The sequence below is a fragment of the Mustelus asterias genome, chromosome 7 (assembly GCF_964213995.1).
Source record: "Mustelus asterias chromosome 7, sMusAst1.hap1.1, whole genome shotgun sequence".
Lineage (NCBI taxonomy): Eukaryota > Metazoa > Chordata > Chondrichthyes > Carcharhiniformes > Triakidae > Mustelus > Mustelus asterias.
The window spans coordinates 43,832,637-43,844,063 of NC_135807.1; the positions used below are offsets into that span (position 1 = coordinate 43,832,637).

The window sequence follows — 11,427 nt, forward strand, 5'->3', positions numbered from 1 at the left end:
TGACCAGTGGAGTGCCCCAGGGATCTGTTCTGGGACCCTTGCTGTTTGTCATTTTCATAAATGACCTGGATGAGGAAGTGGAGGGATGGGTTGGTAAGTTTGCTGACGACACCAAGGTAGGTGGTGTTGTGGATAGTTTGGAGGGATGTCAGAAGTTGCAGCGAGACATAGATAGAATGCAAGACTGGGCGGAGAAGTGGCAGATGGACTTCAACCCGGATAAGTGTGTAGTGATCCATTTTGGCAGATCCAATGGGATGGAGCAGCAGTATAAAATGAAGGGTACCATTCTTAGCAGTGTAGAGGATCAGAAGGACCTTGGGGTCCGGGTCCATAGGACTCTTAAATCGGCCTCGCAGGTGGAGGATGCGGTCAAGAAGGCGTATGGCGTACTAGCCTTCATTAATCGAGGGATTGAGTTTAGGAGTCGGGAGATAATGCTGCAGCTTTATAGGACCCTGGTTAGACCCCACTTGGAGTACTGCGCGCAGTTCTGGTCACCTCATTACAGGAAAGATGTTGAAGCCATTGAAAGGGTGCAGAGGAGATTTACAAGGATGTTGCCTGGATTGGGGGGCATGCCTTATGAGGATAGGTTGAGGGAGCTTGGTCTCTTCTCCCTGGAGAGACGAAGGATGAGAGGTGACCTGATAGAGGTTTACAAGATGTTGAGGGGTCTGGATAGGGTGGACTCTCAGAGGCTATTTCCAAGGGCTGAAATGGTTGCTACGAGAGGACACAGGTTTAAGGTGCTGGGGGGTAGGTACAGGGGGGATGTCAGGGGTAAGTTTTTCACTCAGAGGGTGGTGGGTGAGTGGAATCGGCTGACGTCGGTGGTGGTGGAGGCAAACTCGTTGGGGTCTTTTAAGAGACTTCTGGATGAGTACATGGGATTTAATGGGATTGAGGGCTATAGATAGGCCTAGAGGTGGGGATGTGATCGGCGCAACTTGTGGGCCGAAGGGCCTGTTTGTGCTGTGGCTTTCTATGTTCTATGTTCTATGTTCTATATCGAATACTCTACCGCTATTTTATTCTGCTGACTGTAATGACATTTAGGAGTCAATAATGTGCTCAGCACAGAGATTCAAGGACTGCTATTCCATAAACCTGCAGTGTAAACAATTATCCTTGTGGTGTAATCCGATTTTAGCTCCTTATCACATTATCGCAATGCTCTTGTCACACTGTCGGTGTTATGTATTTCTAAGCACCAGCAGACCTCACAGGGTTCCCAATCACCCTTAATGGGACAATGCTATCCATAATGACGAATGGTTGCAGCAAAGCTTGGAATGCACCATAGAAGGCAGCAGTTCTGGTACCGCTGAAACAGATCATGCTCAGGAGGTTGGACTGTTTTGGAGAGATGTAGTATCCTCCACAGAAAACAACGTCATGTGAATTGTGATGGTTGACGGCTTCAAGGCAGGGTTACAATTTCATTTCTGATGCGCGATAAATCACACGGGAGGCAAGATGTACCCGGGAAATAAAGGCTTTTATTGCCAACAATAACGGAGCTACTATATACAATATACAATCCCAGACTAAAGGGTCACCAGGCAGAGCAGTGACCTTTATACCTCTCCCAGGAGGCGGAGCCAACTGGGGTGTACCATAGGACTATATTAACAGGTAGAACAGCCCAACCCTAACCCCAACAGTAACATATCTACAGACTCATAGTACTGGCCAGACCATGGCTCAGCACTCCTGGTGGTAACCAACAATGGTTCACCACATTCACCCCTCCTTTGAAAACAAAGGCCGGCGGGGCACAAAACACAGAACAACTGTTCATCTGTCTATAAGTTCAAACGGTTTGGGGGACCGCACCGTCGCTGTGACCTCCTCAACACCGGCGATGACGCCGGTTCAGGCAATCGCGGTGACCTTCTCTCCAAGGCGGTGTCCAGTGACTCCTCCAGTTCCTCACGGGCCTGTAGACCATGAGGTGGCGACAATCCGCTGGACTTGGGCACGCCTCGAGGTGGCAACAATCTCCTGGACTCAGGCAAGCTGTACACGGGAGTAAGAGGGTTAAGTGGTGGTCCCGATACTGCCCGCGCCGTGTCAGGAGGGGAGATAATGGTCGGGGGGTCCCTAACTGGGGGTGTGGGAGCGACAGGGGTTTCCAAGCCCCCTGCTGGCGCCAGATCTCGAATCGAGACCATGTCCTCTCGCCCGTCAGGATATGCCACATAGGCATACTGAGGGTTGGCGTGGAGGAGATGGACCTGTTCAACCAAAGGGTCGGACTTGCGGGTCCTAACATGCTGCCGCAGGAGGACAGGTCCTGAGTACGTCAACCAAGACGGTAATGAGGTCCCAGAGGAAGACTTCGTAGGGAATGAAAACATTCTATCATGAGGAGTAGCGTTGGTTGCCGTACACAGGAGTGAGCGTATGGAGTGGAGCGCATCAGGGAGTACCTCTTGCCAACGGGAGACTGGAAGACCTTTAGACCTCAACGCCAGTAAGGCAGCCTTCCAGACTGTAGCATTCTCTCGTTCGACCTGTCCGTTACCCCTTGGGTTGTAGCTCGTGGTTCTACTAGAGGCAATCCCATATGAGAGCAGGTATTGCCTCAAGTCATTGCTCATGAACGACGAGCCCCTATCGCTGTGGATATAACAGGGGTAACCGAACAGGGTGAAAAGATCCCGTAATGCCTTGATAACCGTGGCAGCGGTCATATCAGAACAGGGAATGACAAAAGGGAATCGTGAGTACTCATCAATCACATTGAGGAAGTACACGTTCCGATCTGTCGAGGGAAGGGGGCCCTTGAAGTCCACACTCAGTCTTTCAAAAGGACGAGTGGCCTTAATGAGGTGTGCCCTGTCAGGTCGGTAGAAGTGCGGTTTGCATTCCGCGCATACCTGGCAGCTTCTGGTTATGGACCTGACATCCTCCACCGAGTAGGGTAGATACCGGGCCTTTATGAAGTGGAAGAGCCGAGTGACCCCCGGATGGCAGAGGTCATTGTGGAGAGCCTGTAATCGATTCTCCTGCACACTAGCGCATGTTCCACGCGACAGGGTGTCCGAGGGCTCGTTGAGCTTTCCCGGACGGTACATGATATCATAATTGTAGGTGGAGAGTTCGATTCTCCACCTCAAGATTTTATCATTCTTGATCTTACCCCGTAACGTGTTGTTGAACATGAACGCCATGGACCGCTGGTCCGTGAGCAGAGTGAACCGTTTTCCCGCCAAGTAATGGCGCCAATGCCGAACGGCCTCCACAATGGCCTGGGCCTCCTTTTCCACCGCTGAATGCCGAATTTCAGGGCCTTGGAGGGTGCGAGAGAAAAAGGCGATGGGCCTGCCCGCCTGGTTAAATGTGGCGGCCAGGGCGAAATCAGATGCATCACTCTCCACCTGGAAGGGGATGGACTCATCAATAGCGTGCATCGTGGCTTTCGCAATGTCGGCTTTTATTCCTGCAAAGGCTAAGCGAGCCTCTGTTGTTAGGGGAAAGGAAGTAGACTTGATGAGCGGACGGGCTTTGTCCGCGTAATTGGGAACCCACTGTGCATAGTATGAGAAGAAGCCTAAACATCTTCTCAGTGCTTTGATGCTAGTGGGCAGGGGAGTTCGCATACGGTCTGGATCAGGGCCAAGGACCCCATTTTCCACCACGTATCCGAGGATAGCAAGGCGGCGCGTGCTAAATACACACTTCTCCCTGTTGTAGGTCAGATTCAGGCGAGACGCAGTGCGTAAGAATCTAAGAAGGTTGGCATCGTGGTCCTGCTGGTCATGGCCGCAGATGGTGACGTTATCCAGGTACGGGAACGTAGCCCGCAGCCCGTTCTGGTCCACCATTCGGTCCATTGCACGCTGGAAGACCGAGACCCCATTCGTGACACCAAAGGGAACCCTTAAAAAATGGTACAGGTGACCATCCGCCTCAAAGGCCGTGTATTGTTGGTCCTCTGGGCGAATGGGGAGCTGGTGGTAAGCAGATTTTAAGTCGATGGTGGAGAACACCCGGTACTGCGCAATCTGATTGACCATGTCAGATATGCGCGCGAGGGGATACGCATCCAGCTGCGTGTATCTGTTAATGGTCTGACTATAGTCTATGACCATCCGGGGTTTGTTCCCATTCTTAACCACCACGACTTGCGCTCTCCAAGGACTAGCGCTAGGTTGGATGATCCCTTCCTTGAGGAGCCGCTGAACTTCAGATCGAATGAAGATCCGATCCTCAGCGCTGTAACGCCTGCTCTTTGTTGCGATGGGCTTGCAGCCTGGCACGAGATTCTGGAATAGGGAGGGTGTGGTTATCCTGAGCGTCGAGAGACTACATGTGGAGCGCATTGGGCAATTTAGAGGCTGCGGATCTCCCACTGAAAGTGGAGGGAGTGGCCCATCGTACTGCAGGGTTACACTCTTCAGGTGGACCATAAAATCTAGTCCTAGGAGTATCGGCGCGCAAAGGTGCGGTAACACAAGGAGCCTGAAGTTCTCGTAAACCGTGCCCTGCACCATCAGGTTGACCACGCAGCTCCCTAGCACGGTGACAGACCGGGACCTTGACGCCATCGAAATTGTCTGCTTGACAGTCCAAATTTGGAGACCACACCGCTTCACGGTGTCAGGGTGAATGAAGCTCTCCGTGCTCCCGCTGTCAAACAAACATAGACACCCGACGGCCCCAGGTGTCTATGGCGGGACTGCCCCAGCTGCCGCTCAGCTTCATCGGGCCGCTCGCCCGCTCCTACACCGTCTTCTCCAAAGGCCTGAGCCGGACCCTCATCACCTTCTTCGACTTGGCCTGGAGGCTCCGCCTCCGGTTCCCCTACCTCTACCTGATCGCCTCCCTGATGCTGAATGTCCGCCTGCAGGTCCATATTGAGATTCACTAGATCAGTTGAGGTAGTTTTGTTGAAGATTATCTAATTCTGGACTGGAAATTTCATGTATAATCAGTAAACCTTACCAACCAACATCAGCCTTCAGAACATGCGGAGTGTGAAAGGGTTGATGGATATTGGCCGTGCTTCGTGTTTTGTGGTTGAAGACGATGTCAAATGTTCTTCACCCGATGACGACAAAGTCAGAGGTTACGATGGGGAGAATACTTGTAACCCTGGCACAGTTAATGATGGCGACACAGTTTGCTCACAGCCACAAGGTTTCATCTCTCAGCTCGAAGCTGGGCCTGATTTTATAATCGAGCAAATTAAGCTGCCCAAAGTCAACAGAAGTGAGCCACAGCCCATTTTCCACAGTCGCTTTGAGCCAGGAGTTTTTCAAATGGCCCATCACCCTCTACGTTCCGAGGCTGGAAAGGGAGGAATGTCGACCTGCATCGGTACAGCAATCGTGACTGACCGTCTACAAATGATTTTCAGAATGCGGTGTTACACGGAGGAAATGTTTGTGCACTTTACACAATTCTGGTTGTTTGAGAGACCCTGTAACTGCAAAGCAAAATGGCTGCAGTCAGAGAACCTGAAAGACAAATTGAGTTTTTCGTTTGCGTGTGGATTGGATGCAAAGACGAGACGGCCTTGGGATCTGACTGGCGTCCTTTGTTTCACATTTTGCAACTCTCTGACACACCTTTTGCAAACTAGCTGATCCTTTGTGTTCCTTGATCTTGTGACTGGAGCACATTCTTGAATAGAAAACTCTGTCGTCCGATCCGAAATGTTCACTTTGCAACACAGCGGAACATTCGTAATAAGGGCTTTTGTGATTGGTGTTGTGTGGTATGCTGTACTTTAAGGTAAATTAAAGTTATGCAGTAAAAAATACTGCAATTATGATAAGATAGCCAGCTTTTCAAATAAATTGTCCAGTTTGTGTGCAGTTTTTATAAATAATTTTGGTGCGAAAAAAAAAAAGTAGCGGCACGGTAGCACAGTGGTTAGCACTGCTGCTTCACAGCTCCAGGGTCCCGGGTTCGATTCCCGGCTCGGGTCACTGTCTGTGTGGAGTTTGCACATTCTCCTCGTGTCTGCGTGGGTTTCCTCCGGGTGCTCCGGTTTCCTCCCACAGTCCAAAGATGTGCGGGTTAGGTTGATTGGCCAGGTTAAAAATTGCCCCTTAGAGTCCTGAGATGCGTAGGTTAGAGAGATTAGTGGGTAAAATATGTGGGGGTAGGGCCTGGGTGGGATTGTGGTCGGTGCAGACTCGATGGGCCGAATGGCCTCCTTCTGCACTGTAGGGTTTCTATGATTTCTATGAACAATAAATCTGGCGTCCGTTTACCTGTATGTCCATCATGGACTTGTCGAGTCTGTGAGGCTTGGCCTGGTCCAGGATGATTGACGCCACCGTTGGATCGTGGGCGCAACTGCAGGCAGCTGAGATGGTTGATGACGGCCCCTGCTGGTCATTCGCGGTCGGTGCCGACCAAAATGTCTGCCCCCATAGGTCGCACGTGGTCGATGGCACCAAAACCTGCGGCCCCTGCAGGTCACACATGTCTTGCGACTCCGTCGTTAGGAATGGCGACGTCCTGGAAGACCGTGGTGGAAGACCTCGAAGACGCAGAAGACAAGGAGGCCGGCTCCGGGGAGTCACACGCCGCGCTGCTGTGTTTGGAGAGTGGTTTGGTCCGGCATACTTTAGAATAATGTCCCTTCTTGCCACAGGCGGAGCACAATACCGCTTTAGCTGGACATCGCTGCCGAGGGTGTTTCACCCCCCCACAGAAGTAACACCGCGGGCCATCTGGAGCTGGTCGTCAGGTCCGAGGCTGGAAACGCAATCGTGCAGTTTTTCGATCCCGCTGAATAAAGTTGAGTCTGCGGCTGCACCTGCCACAATGTCCCCACGCGGTCGTCGGGGTACATCTCCAGACCTTTGGAGGCCGTTTCTAGAGTGTCAGCTAACTCTACGGTTTTAGTGAGATCAAGGTTACCTTGCTCCAGCAGCCAAAAACGGATGTACGACGAGCCGATTCCCGCCACAAACGCATCTTGAACTAAGTCCCTCATGTACTGGGCTGCCGACACTGGCTTGCAGTTGCAGGCTCTGGCTAGCTGCTGAAGTTCGCACGCGTACTGTTCCGTCGTTTCGCCGGGCTGCCGCCGTCGAGTGGCTAGAAGGTGTCGAGCATGGATCTCATTCGGCGGTTTGTTGTATCGCTTTTTGAGAAGCTCGAGGGCCCCTTTGTAGTCTGGGGCCTCACGGATCGCTAAGTATACAGCGTCGCTTACCCTCGCGTGGCGGACCCGGAGTCTGTCGGCGTCGTTGTTGACCGCTGTGGAGGCGTCGAGGTAATCTTGGAAACACTTCAACCAGTGGTCGAAAGTGTTCGATGCTCCCGCCGCACGTGGGTCCAACGTAAGCCGTTCGGGTTTCAGCATTTGCTCCATGGTTTTCTTTTGTTGTTTTTTTTTAAAAAAAAGATTTTACTTGTTGGCAATAAAATTGATGCGCGATAAATCACACGGAGGCAGGATGTACCCGGGAAATAAAGGCTTTTATTGCCAACAATAACGGAGCTACTATATACAATATACAATCCCAGACTAAAGGGTCACCAGGCAGAGCAGTGACCTTTATACCTCTCCCAGGAGGCGGAGCCAACTGGGGTGTACCATAGGACTATATTAACAGGTAGAACAGCCCAACCCTAACCCCAACAGTAACATATCTACAGACTCATAGTACTGGCCAGACCATGGCTCAGCACTCCTGGTGGTAACCAACAATGGTTCACCACAATTTCTTCATTGCTAAACTGTGCAGGTCCAACCTACAGTGTTCTGACTATTCACTTTAAGGGAAGGTGAATCATAGGCAAATCATATACCTCTCCACCCTCCCCCACCTCCACAATGTGCACTGGGAATGTGGAAATTGAATTTTTATTCACTATCTCATATTCTGGGTAAAGAGGAAAGGTGGTAGGCTCACATTTGCCTTAATTTTGCAATGTAACTTATAACACGACTGGCCACCAACCCTTTTTTCAAATTTGTTCTTGGGATATGAGCATCATTGGCAAGACAAGCCCATCCCTAATTGCCTTTGAGAATGCGGTGGCAAACTGCTTTCTTGAACCCCTGTAGTTCATGTGTAGGTATACCCAGAGACCCAGGCTGCCGTTATGGTGGGAGTTCCAGGATTTTGACTCTGGGTAACTGAAGGAATGACAATGATATTCCAAGTCAGGATGGTATATGTCTTGGAGGGAAACCTGCAGATGGTGATGTTTCCATTTTTCTGCTGATCTTGTCCTTCTAGGTGTTGAGGGTATGGGTTCGGAAGGTACTTTTGAAAGATCTTTAGCATGCTGTTGCAGTGCATGTAGATGGTACACACTGCTGCCACTATGTGATGGTTCTGGATGGAGTGAATGTTTAAAATGGTGGATGGGATCTTGTTCAAGTCAAGGGCTGCTTTATCATGGATAGTGTTGAGCTTCTTGGGTACTGTAGGAGCTTCAGAGTATTCCATCACACTCCAGATCTGTGTCTTGCAGGTGGCAGACAGGCTATAGAGAGTCAGGAGATGAGTTATTCACCACCGAATTCTTAGCCTTTGACCTGTCCTTGTAGCCACAACATTTAAATGGCTAGCCCAGTTAAATATTTGGTCAATGGTGACCGCCCAGATGTTGATGGTGAGGGATTCAGCTTTTGAATGTCAAGGGGAGACAGTTAGGCAAAGAAGAAGAAACTGGGACAGTGGAATGGAGTCCTTATAAGAAGTGAAGAAGTATAAATGAGGTAGCTGTGGGAGTTGGTGGGTTTAATTAATATTAGTAGATGGTCTACTGCCAGAAATGGAGACAGAGAAGTCAAAGGAAGGAAGGATCTGATGTGTGAGAGATCGACCATGTGTGATGTTAGTTTACTTTTAAGAGGTTTTTTTTAATCATGGTCACAGCCTTAGGTGATGTCATTGCTGGAAGGAGAATAAAAACTGTGGGAGGTTAGGTGACCAAAGGTTTTCAGCTTTCAGTTTCATTTTGGCTGAAGTGTTAGAGGCAATCTTAAAAGCAAGCTTGAAAAGAAGTCTCTTTCTTTCTCTGTTATGTTTTGAAAATTTTACCAGTTAGCTGAAAGAAAGGCTTGTTGTCATGCTGCAGTAATTAAACTGTGCTTTGATGTTTTGGGGAGCTGATACGACTGCAGGTTGCTCTAAGTTTTTGAGATCATTTGAAATCAGCATTCAACCCAGGGAACCGGATTCCAGTATCATGTGAGCTTTAGCCTGTGCAGTGATAAATCTGTTTGAAAGGTTTTGTTTATTGGATTTTGGTTTTAATTGGAACGGCATTAGATATATTCATTAAAGGGTATATGTTGGTGTGGTTGTTTTGTTTTTGTTTGTAATTGATAAAAGTTCTTGCTAATTTTCTTACTATACAGGGTTGACTATAATCTTTAATCAACTTTGTTTGATAAAACCTCCCTATTGGGTCACTTGAATCATATCTGAAATGAAGCATCTCAAGCTTATCCTAGAAAAATTCAAGATACAAAACTTATGATTCAGGCAGGCTTCATAAAACACTTTGGGATTTCTAACCTGAACCATAACGCATGTGAAAGTGAGAGGAGTGGAAATGGGAAGGAAATTTGTTGAATTTTTCCAGTTCCAGTTGAGGACAGGAAGGTTAACGTTTTTTCTCTCTCCACAGATATTGCCAGACCAGATGAAATCTTCCAGCACTTCCTGTTTTTATTTCAGATTTCCTGCAGTATTTTGATTTTATTTCAGTCATCTTGAAGCTGGGTACTGGTGCATCACCACATCCTCCTAGCTGGCAATGTCGGAGGAGCAATGCTGGAGATGGCTGAGATTGTCCTAGGAAGTGGTCACTGAAATGTATGGGATGGTGCAGTTGTTGGAAACCACATGGATTTGGCGAAAACCCACGCCAGTGTGCCTCAAAGTGACTGCGGATCTCCTAAGTGGTATATCACAGGCTGCCACAAACAGGTACACGAAGGAGATTACCAACCCTCTCTTCTGTCATACAAGTAAATTTAGCAATACTCCATAGATAAGAACAGCTTGGGAGCAAAAGCATTGGGTTTTGGGGTTATTGCTTATTTCCCTAGAGTGCAAGGCAGCACTTGAATGGCTTTGAGATCTCCCTGCGACCAACCAGTGGCATTTGTGAATCATCAGGGCTTTCGCTTGTTGAACATGCAGCTGGTCTGTGACCAAAGAGAAGCATGCATGTCTGTGCTTGTTCCCCAGGGAACCCTCATGACTCACGCAGCTTCCCGAAGAGAGCAGAAGTGCCACCCACTTCTGGTTCTGCCGTCGGGAACCGTACATCCCAAATAAAATACTGTCCAACTTTTTCAGATCGATGACCATTCAGAGGAACCCTCTGATGAGGGGTCATTTATCTGAAACATTGGCTGGAATTTTACCGCCCCGCCTGTCCGCCATGGGAATCGGAGCAGGCAAGGGGCAGAACATGGAAAGGTCCCTCGACCTCGGGCGGGATTTCACGGTTTCGGGGCAAGCAAAGCCATAAAATGCCACCAATTAACTCAGCTTCTCTCACAGATGCTGCATGACCTGTTGAGTATGTCCAGCATTTTCTGATTGAATCTTTCCTGTACAGCAGCGCACTGAGCGGTTCCTTTCTGCATTGAGTACAAGAGCTATCAGAGTCTCGGATATTACTTGTTCATTACTGATTTTAATTTACTATTATCAGCGATGCACATAAAGGAGATTGTGCATGAGCAGGGTGCCCATCGCAGGCAGCATTCGGAATGAACTGATGAAGTAGCAAGTAGAGTAACCTGTCACCATGGTAAAGGTTTATTCACAGTAAGAAGTCTCACAACACCAGGTTAAAGTCCAACAGGTTTATTTGGTAGCAAAAGCCACTAGCTTTCGAAACGCTGCTTCTTCATCAGGTGAAGTTTATTCACCTGCAGAATGAAGCAACTTCAAATAACAACAAAGGCTTTAACTGCATTATTTAATCCCCACGCACCCCGGACATTCTCTCTTCCATCTTCTTCCGTTGAGAAAAAGATACAGAAGTCTGAGGTCATGTACCAACCGACTCAAGAACAGCTTCTTCCTTGCCGCCATCAGATTTTTGACTGGACCTACCTCATACTAAGTTGATCTTTCTCTACACCCTCCTGTAACTATATTCTGCACCCTCTCCTTTCCATCTCCCCTACGTACTCTATGAATGCTTTGTCTGTATAGCGCACAAGAAACAATAGTTTTCACTGTATCCCAATACATGTGTCAATAATAAATCAAATCAAGTAATGTGAGGTGGGCATGAAAACCAAAGTGCCCCCATCCCAAACCCAACCCCCAGCCAACAACCCTGTCGCACCCAGCATGGGGGGGTGAGGGGTGGTAAATATTAAGATCTATAACTCAAAGAGTTGAAAATATTCAACAGGTCAAGCAGCATCTCTGGAGAATCAGGCAGACCTTTAGACCTGAAACATCGAGTGAC

General features: G+C 48.8%; 1 protein-coding gene across 1 annotated transcript; it reads left to right on the plus strand.

Moving 5' to 3' along the window:
• Window positions 1-4,677: 4,677 nt before the first annotated feature.
• Window positions 4,678-5,848, plus strand: LOC144496081 (small integral membrane protein 10-like protein 3). Its single transcript, XM_078217042.1, has one exon. The coding sequence runs from the start codon at window positions 4,679-4,681 to the stop codon at window positions 4,877-4,879; it is 201 nt and encodes a 66-aa protein (XP_078073168.1). The 5' UTR covers window position 4,678; the 3' UTR covers window positions 4,880-5,848.
• The last annotated feature ends 5,579 nt before the right edge of the window (window positions 5,849-11,427 follow it).

What these genes read in the sequence shown, in the direction of transcription:
- LOC144496081 (XM_078217042.1), top strand. Translation starts at nt 4,679, where the DNA reads ATGGCGGGACTGCCCCAGCTGCCGCTCAGCTTCATCGGGCCGCTCGCC.